General features: G+C 43.0%; 1 protein-coding gene across 1 annotated transcript; it reads right to left on the reverse strand.

The window, feature by feature from the left end:
- Positions 1–351: 351 nt before the first annotated feature.
- LOC147115744 (neuromedin-U receptor 1-like) lies at positions 352–11,008 on the reverse strand. Its single transcript, XM_085990257.1, has 2 exons — positions 10,075–11,008; positions 352–4,862 (listed from the first exon to the last, which is right to left on the reverse strand). The coding sequence occupies exons 1-2, from the start codon at positions 10,952–10,954 to the stop codon at positions 4,513–4,515; spliced, it is 1,230 nt and encodes a 409-aa protein (XP_085846383.1). The 5' UTR covers positions 10,955–11,008; the 3' UTR covers positions 352–4,512.
- Between the last annotated feature and the right edge of the window lie 684 nt (positions 11,009–11,692).

Genomic DNA, 11,692 nt, shown 5'->3' on the forward strand with positions numbered 1-11,692 from the left:
CTTTCTTTTTCTTCTCCTTTCTATTCATCATAGACAGTTACCTTGCAGCATTATTAAATCCCTAAGTGAAAAGGGGAAAGGAATTTTGTTGTGCACTAGTAAACTTGTCAATGTATTCTTTAGAAACGTGTTTACGATTTTGCTACACTAAGTGGACAGAGGAAATCCTTCCTAAATGAGTTAATTACTGTCCACCAGCTCCTCTGACTGTTTACTGTGTTCTCTTGTACCTCACCACACTCTCAGCATTTTCCCATCTAAAGACTTTATTTACTAATTATAGGTAATGGTTATTGTGCAGCCCTGTTTAATAAAAACTCTTCACGCTGTGATTATTTTAAACATCCTTCACTTTACTTAAAGGCACTGAGACATGGTGACAATTCACGTTTGTACGTTTGGAAACAAGACAAGGTTTTAGAAAGTTCACATCACAGAAACCAAACAGCAATACCGATATTTTATTATGAAACAAGCCAAGCAGCTTTCTGCATGTGTTATCAGACTGCATATAACTAGGAGACAGGTACAACTCAATACAATCGTTGTCAAGAGTTTACAGTCTGAAAAAAGGATCATTTTTACGAAGCTCGATAACATTAATATTCAACGAAACATTATTCTTGAAGAGTGTACAATATGATAAATGTAACAAAAATAAATACAGATACAAATTGTCACGGTTACCATACCCTAAACAAAACAGAATTCTTTTTGGGGGTAAATGAAAATATCCTTGTTGTAGGCATATTTAAACACATTTTTGTTGGGACATTACCAACAACTAATGAACAAAGATTTGCAATTAGTACAGCATTACTAATAACTCACTAACAAATAAACAACTTATTCAAGAGGAACCAAACTCTAATAGTAAAGTCAGTTCTATCATTAGAGTATTTACAATCCTTTCCATTTAAACCTCAGACTGCTGTCAGCTGCAGAGAAATCATAATATTCCAGAAAGATAGGAGGTGGGGTGACACGTAATGGTTAAGGAGAATGTTAGTGTGCTGGAGAGAGAGGATATCCTGGTGGGGTCAAGGACAGAATCTATTTTGTTAGAGTTAAGAAACAATAGAGGTGCCATTACACTATTAGGTGTATTCTATAGTCCACCAACTAATGGGAAGGATATGGAGGAGCAAATTTGCAGGGAAATTACAGAGAGGTACAAGAACTATAGAGTAGTGATAATGGGGGACTTCAACTATCTCAATATAGACTGGGATAGTAATAGTGTAAAGGGCAGAGAGGGGGAAGAATTTCTGAAGTGTGTTCAGGAGAACTTTCTTGATCAGTACGTTTCTGGCCCAATGAGGAAGGAGACATTGCTGGATATGGTTTTGGGGAATGAGTTTTTTTTAAAAATTTGTCCTGGGATGTGGGTGTCGCTGGCAAGGCCAGCATTTATTGCCCATCCCTAATTGCCCTTGAGAAGGTGATGGTGAGCTGCCTTCTAGAACCGCTGCAGTCCGTGTGGTGAAGGTACTCCCACAGTGCTGTTAGGGAGGGAGTTCCAGGATTTTGGCCCAGCGACGATGAAGGAACAGCGATATATTTCCAGGTCAGGATGGTGTGTAACTTGGAGGGGAACTTGCAGGTGATGGTGTTCCCCTGTGCCTGATGCCCTTGTCCTTCTAGGTGGTTGAGGTTGCAGGTTTGGGAGGTGCTGCCGAAGAAGCCTTGGCGAGTTGCTGCAGTGCAACTTGTAGATGGTACACACTGCAGCCACAGTGCACCAGTGGTGGAGGGAGTGAATGTTTAAGGTGGTAGATGGGGTGCCAATCAAGTGGGCTGCTTTGTCCTGGATGGTGTCAAGCTTCTTAAGTGTTGTTGGAGCTGCCCTCGTCCAGACAAGTGGACTGTATTCCATCACACTCCTGACTTGTGCCTTGTAGATGGTGGAAAGGTTTTGGGTATTCAGGAGGTGAGACACACGCCACAGAATACCCAGCCTCTGACCTGCTCTTGTAGCCAGACTATTTATATGGCTGGTCCAGTTAAGATTCTGGTCAATGGTAATCCCAAGATGTTGCTGGTGAGGGATTCAGCGATGGTAATGCCGTTGAATGGCAAGGGGCGGTGGTTAGACTCTCGCTTATTGGAGATAGTCATTGCCGGGCACTTGTGTGGCGTGAATGTTACTTGCCACTTATCAGCGCAAGCCTGAATGTCAGCCAGGTCTTGTTGCATGCGGGCATGGACTGCTTCATTACCTGAAGAGTTGCTAATGGAACTGAACACTGTGCAATCATCAGCGAACATCCCCACTTCTGACCTTATGATGAAGGGAAGTTCATTGATGAAGCAGTTGAAGATGGTTGGGCCTAGGACACTGTACTGAGGAAATCCTGCAGTGATATCCTGGGGCTGAGATGATTGTCCTCCAACAACTACAACCATCTTCCTTTGTGCTAGGTATGACTCCAACCAGTGGAGAGATTTCTCCCTGATTCCCATTGACTTCAGTTTTACTAGGGCTCCTTGATGGTGGGTCAGGTGGAGCAAGTGTTGGTAGGGGAACATTTCGGAACAGTAAGCATAGTATCATAAGGTTTAGATTAGTTATGGAAAAGGACAGGGAGCAATTTAGAGTAAAAATACTTAATTGGAGGAAGGCCAATTTCAGTGGGTTGAGAACAGATCTGGCCCAGGTAAATAGGAAACCAAGATTGGCAGGCAAAACTGTAATTGAACAATGGGCTGCCTTTAAAGAGGAGATGGTTAAAGTCAAAGCTCCATGGATGACAAAAGAGATAGAGAGTAAGATGAAACAGAAAAAGGGAGCTTATGACAGATGTCAGGTTGAGAATACAAGTGACAACCAGGCTGAATATAGAAAGTTCAGAGGGGAAGTGAAAAAGAAAATAAGAGAGGCAAAGAGAGAGTATGAGAATAGATTGGCAGCTAACATAAAAGGGAATCCAAAAGTCTTCTATAGGCATATAAATAGTAAACGGGTAGTAAGAGGAGAGCTGGGGCCGATTAGAGACCAAAAAGGAGACGTACGCACTGAGGCAGAGGACAAGGCTGAGGTACTAAATGAGTACTTTGCATCTGTCTTTACCAAGGAAGAAGATGCTGTCAAAGTCATAGTGAAAGAGGAGGTAGTTGAGATACTGGATGGGATAAAAATTGATAAAGAGGTACTAGAAAGGCTGGCTGTACTTAAAGTAGACAAGTCACTAGGACCGGATGTGATGCATCCTAGGATGCTGAGGGAAGTTAAGGTGGAAATTACGGAGGAACTGGCCATAATCTTCCAATCTGCCTTAGATATGGGAGTGGTGCCAGAGGACAGGAAAATTGCAAATGTTACAGCCTTGTTCAAAAAGATAAGCTCAGCAACTACAGGCCAGTCAGTTTAACCTCGGTGGTGGGGAAACTTTTATAAACAATAATCCAGGACAAAATTAACAGTCACTTGGACAAGTGTGGATTAATTAAGGGAAGCCAGCATGGATTTGTTAAAGGTAAATCAAGTTTAACTAACTTGATTGAGTGTTTTGATGAGGTAACAGAGAGGGTTGATGAGACCAATGCGGTTGATGTAGTGTACATTGACTTCCAAAAGGCATTTGATAAAGTGCCACATAATAGGCTTGCCAGCAAAGTTGAAGCCCATGGTATAAAAGGGACAGTGGCAGCATGGATAGGAAATTGGCTAAGTGACAGGAAACAGAGAGTAAAGAGGTGAACGGTTGTTTTTCGGACTGGAGGAAGGTGGTGTTCCCCAGGGGCCGGTACTAGGACTACTGCTTTTCTTGATTTTTATTAATGGCTTGGACTTGGGTGTACAGGGCACAATTTCAAAATTTGAAGGTTGTAAAATAGGCTTTTGATTCATTATGAGTGTGTTTCGTGCTACTGGCTAAACCAATTTCACCCCCAAAACCTCCAAGCAATCAGAGAGAGCTATAGCAACTGTAACTGCCTGTGGGAAGCATGGAGCAGTAGCGCTGCGAAAATCACCTGCCATAAAGCAGGCCATAGCCTCATTAAAGTATTTAAATCAGGGTCCTATGACGTCAATAGAACTCCAATGCCATTTTCACTCGAAAGAGCGGAAGTAGTGTGCAATGCAACAGGGTTGCTTGCAGGCATCCTTATCCTGTCCATAGTGGCTATAGGGCCCAAATCACCTACCTCCAAGGAGCAGCGAGTCAGGAAGCTGTCAGAGGCCTGAGCAACATCTTACAGCAAGGCCTGCAGGGATGTATGAAGACTTTATATTCATGCAAGTTGTTATCCTTCCAGGTAAAGAGAGTAGAATAATGGTAGAAGAAAGGCCTAAGGAGGGAAACTTTGGAAATATATTGCACATTTCATTAGATTTATAAGTGAAAACTCATTGAACGTTATCACAGTTAAATTCATGGTACACAGTGTGAATAAAATCAACCATTTTAAGTGCCCACATAATCCACAAAAACATGGTACAGTAGCCATAATGTAACATAATGAAGTAACTGTAGTTTAACTTTCACCCACATTTCCATATTCAAGATACTACTCATAGTCTTCAATATCAGACAATGGTATTCCATTACACGGACTGGATTCCACCACTGTACTGCGGGTTGTCATCCTGGTTACACTTGCAGAATACCATCTAGGTTTGGAACTTTGGAATTTTCGCCTACACATCACGTCTTTAAACATCTCTCTGAATCGAGTGGACATGAGGTTATAGAGGATAGGATTGATCGCTGAGCTAAAATAGAAAAACACGCCCGAGACAATATGTACATACTGATACAACCTGTGCAATTCCCCCGTCCAGTTGCTTATCAGAATCCACATTAAGCGATCTGTGTGGAAAGGTGCCCAGCAGATTCCAAACACAATCACCAGAACAACTGCAATGAAGAAAATGCAATCATTAGTGCAAAAAGGTAAAAAATGCGACAGTTTTGTAGTGCTGCAACTAAATGCTCAAAATAACCAAAACCAAAAATGTTTCACTGATCAAAAGTAACATCCAACTACATTAAAACATGGGCAGTACAAGTCAAGAGGCGGCCATTTCCAGCACTATTTAAAGGGATACCCAGCTGCTTTCATTTAAGACACTGCAAACATTTGGGAGACATTTTGCTGAGGTTGTTTACAATGGTTGTTGGGTATTCAGATGATTTTAAAGTGCTTGTACAAACTGCTGAGATATTTAGTGGCTTCTGGCAATGTACCCTTTTCTAAATGGGGATGCTTCAAGCAATTTGACTCTGGCTAGAGGAAGAGAATTACTTGTAGAAGGAACAAATAGAGCTGCAGTTGCAGTTACAGGAAGGCCAGACAGAAGGAGGTGTGCTCATAGCAATCCAGACCCTTCCAACAGCAATACAAAGGGGTGGAAGTTGTATTATAGCTTTACAGAGCTCTAGTTATATCCTATCTGAATATTGCATTCAGTTCTGGGCATTGCACCTTAGTAAGGATTTAGTGGCCCTGGAGGGGGTACATCGCAGATTCACCAGAATGATACTGGGGCTAAAAGGGTAAAATTATGAGGACAGGTTGCATAGATTAGGCTTGTATTCCCTTGAATGTAGAAGATTAAGGGGTGATCTAATTGTGATGAAATAACTCTGTGTTCTGGCATTTGTATTGTTGTTGTTGTACTTGTTAATGTCTGGAATGTTCCACCGGTGTAACCACTAATGCTCCTCCCTAGCCCCGCCCCTCTTCTGGAATGTTCTACCAAGGGCTGGGTCGGTGATGAATGATGGTTGCCCTGTGTTAACTTGATGCCATGTTCTTACTTAATAAAAGCCTTTAGTTTTAAGTTTTAACCTCATGTATTCAGGCAGTTATTTGGCACATCACTAATTGAGGTGTTTAAGATGATTAAAGGATTTGCTAGGGTACATGGAAACTATTTCCTCTGGTGGGGGAGTCCAGAACAAGGGAGCATTTATATTAGGCAAGGGTATTAAGGGTTATGGAACCAAGGCGGGTAGATGGAGTTAAGAAACAGACCAGCTATGATCTAACTGAATGGCAGAACAAGCTCGAGGGACTGAATGGCTTACTCCTGTTCCTATGTTCCTATGTAGGGTATATAGGCCCGGCACAATGTATCTGCACTTTTCGAAGGAGTAGTGCTTTTCTAGCGATGCTGTCAAAAAGTTGTATTGCCTCCAGCAACAAGATCTGCTGCTGGCACAACATTGCCTGTTGCAATCAAGGTCACTGCAGCTCTCAACGTCTTTGCTTCTCGTTCCTTCCCGGCTGCAACAGGAGATAACAGTAATATCACTCAGACTGCACTTCCTGCACGCATTAAGCAGGTGCTAATGCCATGTTTCCTAGTGATATATGTGGATAGAACAAATGAAGGACAGAGAAATGATAAGTTGCTAGTTCATGTGCTTGCTTTACTAGGTCAGAGCGAACTGAGCATGCTCATACTAAACCATGTGATAATACATTTCACCATGGATATCTGGCTTTCAGGCACAGTGTCACAATAAGTATAACAGCTGTTGTATCAGATCTTTGAAACTGAGTTCTGGTTAAAGGTCATGGACCTGAAACGTTGGCCGGATTTACCTGCAGGTAGGCGGGCGGGAAACCCAGGAGGCCAGGTTCCCACAGGCCCTGCCGACTTTAACGACAGGGCCTGATTTGCACGTGAGGCCTCGGTTTCCCGCCCGCAGCCAGCCAAATTGAGAGGCTGGCTGGCTGCGGGCGGGTAGGCCTGCAGCTGCAGAGAGAGAGTGAGGGTTCAGTTCAGGGGAAGGATGGGGTGGGGGAGAGGGGGATCGGTCGGGGTTCGCGGGGGGCTAGGTCAGGGATTGTGGGGTTGTCGGGGATCGCGGGGCTCGGTCGAGGAGCAGGGGGGAGTTGGTCGGGGATCTAGGCGGCGGCCAGGGATTGGGGTCAGCGCGGGTGGAGGGGGGATCGGCTGGAGGATCGGCGGGGGTGGGGGGGTTTAGCTGGAGGATCGGTGGAGAGGTGGCGGGATCAGCGGAGGGGGTGAGAGAGGATCGGGGCCGGACACCGGAGGATTGTGGCCAGCCTCAGCATCATCAGTGGGGGAGGCCTCATGGTGAGGATCGGAGGCCTGGGGAGGTGATCGGAGGCCTGGTGGTGAGGTCTACAATCGCAGGTGGTGAGTTAGGTAGGGACCCTGGATCGAGGAGGTAGGTATAAAGCCACTTACCTTCTGGATCCAGTAGTCCTCGCCTCGCTTTAATTGCTGGGTTTCATGAATCATGTGAAACCTGTCCATATGCAGTTAAATTCAAAATGGAGGTGAAAAAAGAGGCTTCCAGCCTCATTGTAATATTTAAATTGACGTTACATCCCCTTGGAGTGGGTTGGTCACCCGCCCCACCTCCGTTAAAACAGGATGAGGTTGGGAATCCCATTTTGAACAATTTAACTGCCCTCACGCTCCAAACCCACCTGTTATTTTGGGGGGGATATTCCAGCCATTAACTCTGTCTTTCTCTCCACAGATGCTGCCTGACCTGCTGAGTATTTCCAGCATTTTCTGTTTTTATTTCAGATTTCCAGCATCTGCAGTACTTTACTTTTGTATTAGAGCTTTGAAACTAATTTCTTTGAATATTAGCATATGAAAGATGAATGTGTTGGTAAAAAATGTCATTGTCCTTATTTTAACTGCAGCATCAAAACAAGGTTGAGTGCCTCCATTAAAATAGTAGTCAAAGGAATCCATTAAAATGTCTTAAATATTCTATACTTGAAGAGTCTAATTTCAAGGCACAGGTATCCGCTTCTATATTGTACTTCATTAGTAACATAAATACATTTCATATATAAACAATTGCTTGAACAAAGCACTTAATCTAAAGTGCATGAACAGCATATCCTCCTTTTTTTGCCAAGTTCCCGATTGGCACAACACACATTACTTAAAGATGATGCAATAGCAAAATACTGTGGATGCTGGAGATCTGAAATAACAACAGAAAATGCTCAGCAGGTCAGGCAGCATCGAGGCCTGCCCTTTTACCTCCTCCCTTCCCACCATCCAGGACCCCAAACATTCCTTCCAGGTGAAACAGCGATTTACTTGTACTTCTTACAATTTAGTTACTGTATTCACTGTTCACGATGCGGTCTCCACTACACTGGGGAGACCAAACGCAGATTGGGTGACCACTTTGCGGAACACCTCCGTTCAGTCCGCAAGCGTGACCCCGAGCTTCCGGTCACCTGTCACTTTCATTCTCCCCTCCACTCCCACTCTGATCTCTCCGTCCTTGGCCTCTTACACTGTTCCAACGAAGCTCAACGTAAGCTCGAGGAACAGCACCTCATCTTTCGATTAGGCACTTTACAGCCTTCTGGACTTAACATCGAGCTCAACAATTTCAGACTATAACCTGTATTTCTTTATATTTTTTACTCTTGTTTTCTCACATGTTAGCTGTTAATGATGCTGAAATCATCACTCACACCTCATCTAGAGTCAACTTTTGTTTCTTAACTTGTCCCATTACTGCTCCTTTTGCCTTGCACCACCATCCCTTTTGTCAGTCAATCTCTCCTGCCTTCCACCCTATCACAGATCTTCCCTTTGTTCTTTCCTCCCCTCCTCCCTGCCCGTGCTTAAAAATCTCTTCTCTAATCTTTTCCAGTTAACAAGTCATACTATCCCAACTACTTACCTAGTAAATTTATTAAGATTTTACAGCAAATATTATACATATTCATCAATACTTTTCAGGTATTTTTTTCTGATACATTTGTTTAATTAATGAAGTCCTATTGAGTTACATTCCAATCCTTAGGACTCTCTCCTGAATTTAGCAAATTTACAAAAATGTCAGATAAAGCTTCACTAATTTCAGCCTTTCAATAAACATATGTTAGTTAGATATTGCATAGTCCTCCTCTTCTGTTTCTGAAACTTTGAAAGCTAGCTTAGGCAGCTTTTGCTCTCGTCTTCAGGAAAGTCTGATAAGAAACAGCTATCTAATAACTGGATGCAGTTATACTAACACTCCTGCACCAACACAAAGTCGTTTCAGCTGCTCATCTATGCGAACGTGGCTATATAATTTGTGAGTCATTTCAACAATCGGATTCCCGAGTACACTGAAATGAATGGTATGAAACCCACCTCTGATGCATGTTGAATTTCCTTGGACTTTCTGCTGCTGCATCGCCATAGCTTTGTCGGAAGTGCGGCTGGAACCCCGTTTACCTGCCGATGAAGTTACGGCAACGCAGCAGCAGAAAGTCTAAGTCTCACACCACTTAAGAGCTCACACTGGATGCAGTATCATTTCAGCCTGGTGTGATGCTGTAATTTAAAGATAGCCCACTGACCTTCTAGGTCAATGAAATGAGTGTATAAACTTAATAAAACTGCCACCCCTGCTCTCCTAACATTATTGATAGCCACCCAGGGAATGGAGCTGTACGTACAAATCGAAATACACTTGTACAGAATTCTTGTGTTGCTAAGGTCAGTGTGAGATGCAGTTGACAATATAACTTGAATCTCCCAATTGAGCAACGTGCTGTACAGATACCAAAGACATCAGTATCCATAACTGTAACCTTTGCCTCAATGTTCCAGCTGCCCAGTACCATTTTAAGTGGACCAATACTTTTGTTCACTCTTTGTTTACTGTCTGTATGAAAATCCTTTCATTGTTACTTGGGATGTTACTCAACAACCTTATATTTAGTGTTAAAGAAAGAACTTAATATTATAAATACAGGTCAGTATTATCCCACCTGTCGCAATGTGGAGTCATCTTTATGAATAATGTAGAAACAACATTTCATTTTCACACCGAAAAAATGCTTCATAAATTCCTAATGGTAGCAACTAATTAATTAATTAGGACCATAATGCCCCAACAAAATGTTGCTTATCTATTTTTCATAGAAGTTACTCCACAATGCTAGAGGTGAGGTAATAGACATTCATTTATAATCACATTTTATCTTTAAAACTGAAAACTGAGTAAAAGAAAAGGAATTGAATTCTTCCAAATGGCTTGCTTTTTTCGTATTAACAGATAGGGGTGGGGGAGATCAGATCCGAGTTATTCGATGCGTGGAGCTCTTTTGAATCAAACTTACACAGCATTTTGGTGACTTGGCGCCTCCTGGCCTTTTCTTGTTGCATTCGGGCACTCTGGTAATTGCCGTTTCCCACCCCAGGCTTGAACTCGGAAAATGCCTTCTCTCGTTTCAATTGCAAGCCGATCAGTAAGTACAACATACTTATGGTGATCATCGGGGCGAAGAAAAAAAGCACCGTGGTGATCTGAATGATGAGATTATATATCCAGGCCGGCTTTAGCAGCACACAGATAGCGGACTCTTCAATGTGTTCCCCAAATGGTGTACTCAGGTAATAGATACCATGCAGGCTAGTGTTGGGAATGGCCGAGCAAACAGAGATCACCCAAACCGCTAATATAACACGTTTGGCATGAGTTCTGGTAACAACAAACTTTGCTTTAAGGGGATGCACAACCGCGATGTACCTCTCCACACTGAGGGCCGTCACGTTTAATATCGAGGCAAAGCAAACAGTCTCAAAAAGGAGCGTTTTAAAGTGACAGCCTACTTGACCGAGGAGAAACGGGTAGTTCCTCCACATTTCATAAAGTTCCAACGGCATGCCCAAAATCAGGACCAGCAGATCCGAAATTGCCAAGCTGAATAAATAATAATTGGTAGGCGTTCTCATAACCTTGTGTTTCGCTATAACGATGCAGGTTAAGGCATTCCCGAGCGCACCTACCACAAAGATGCAGAGATAGGTAATACAGACCGGCGTGAAAAAGGTGGATGTCCTCGGACCCAGGTATTGAAGCAGTAGCTCTTCTTTGGTCATAACATAGTCCTCTGGGACAGTACCATTCCAGGTGAGGTTCTGCTGTTGATAGCTCATGTTGCACAAGTATTGGGAGATAGTTTGGAGAAACGGGCTCCGATTTTTCAGGGACTCCATTTGCGAACAGTTTCTGGGGAATTGTTCTTCTCTCGGTGAACGTTGTATTGCTGTTTCCTCCTTAAGGGCGAATGGAGATGAACACGTCAATAAATGCAGGCATTGCAAAACTAAGCTTTCATCACTTTTAAACTGTCAACTTTGTCACTTTTCTTATTAGACAGTAACAGCGCGATATCTTACAACTTGAAAATCTTTACTGCATATTATTAGCGGTATTTAGTTTCCATATCATTTTATTGCAAAAAAGAAGCTTTACTCTTAATAGGGTAAAACTGTTTTACTTTAAAAGATATTGTAAAGACCTACGATTGATAAGAAAACGTACAAAACTGCACAGGCTGAAGATTTCAGAGTTTTTTCCGAAGCCGCAAAGTTTTGTTCCATCATTTAGCAATGTAACAGGTCTATGCTGCGAGTGTATTACTCGGAGCCCTGGATAGAAGGGAAATCTACTTACTGCACTCGATTAAGCAGAAACGGTGTTTTTCTTTATAATTGAGTTTGGAGGTCAGTCAGTAGTTTATTCTCAGTCCCTGAGAGCGGATCTTCAGACTGACAGCTCGGAGTTGGTCCGCACACCGTCCATCCCTTGTCATTAAGCAGCCATGCTCCCACCCACAATCAAGCGTCAAGAGTAAAAAGGAGCACCGCCGCGATGAGCCGTTCTGGCAAGTATCTCCAGACGCCTTGAAGAGCTTATATGTCGTTATAAATACATTGAACTTTGCACCGCTT

The sequence above is a fragment of the Somniosus microcephalus genome, chromosome 6, assembly GCF_052327205.1.
Source record: "Somniosus microcephalus isolate GS21.2 chromosome 6, FLI_Smic_1.0, whole genome shotgun sequence".
Taxonomy (NCBI): domain Eukaryota; kingdom Metazoa; phylum Chordata; class Chondrichthyes; order Squaliformes; family Somniosidae; genus Somniosus; species Somniosus microcephalus.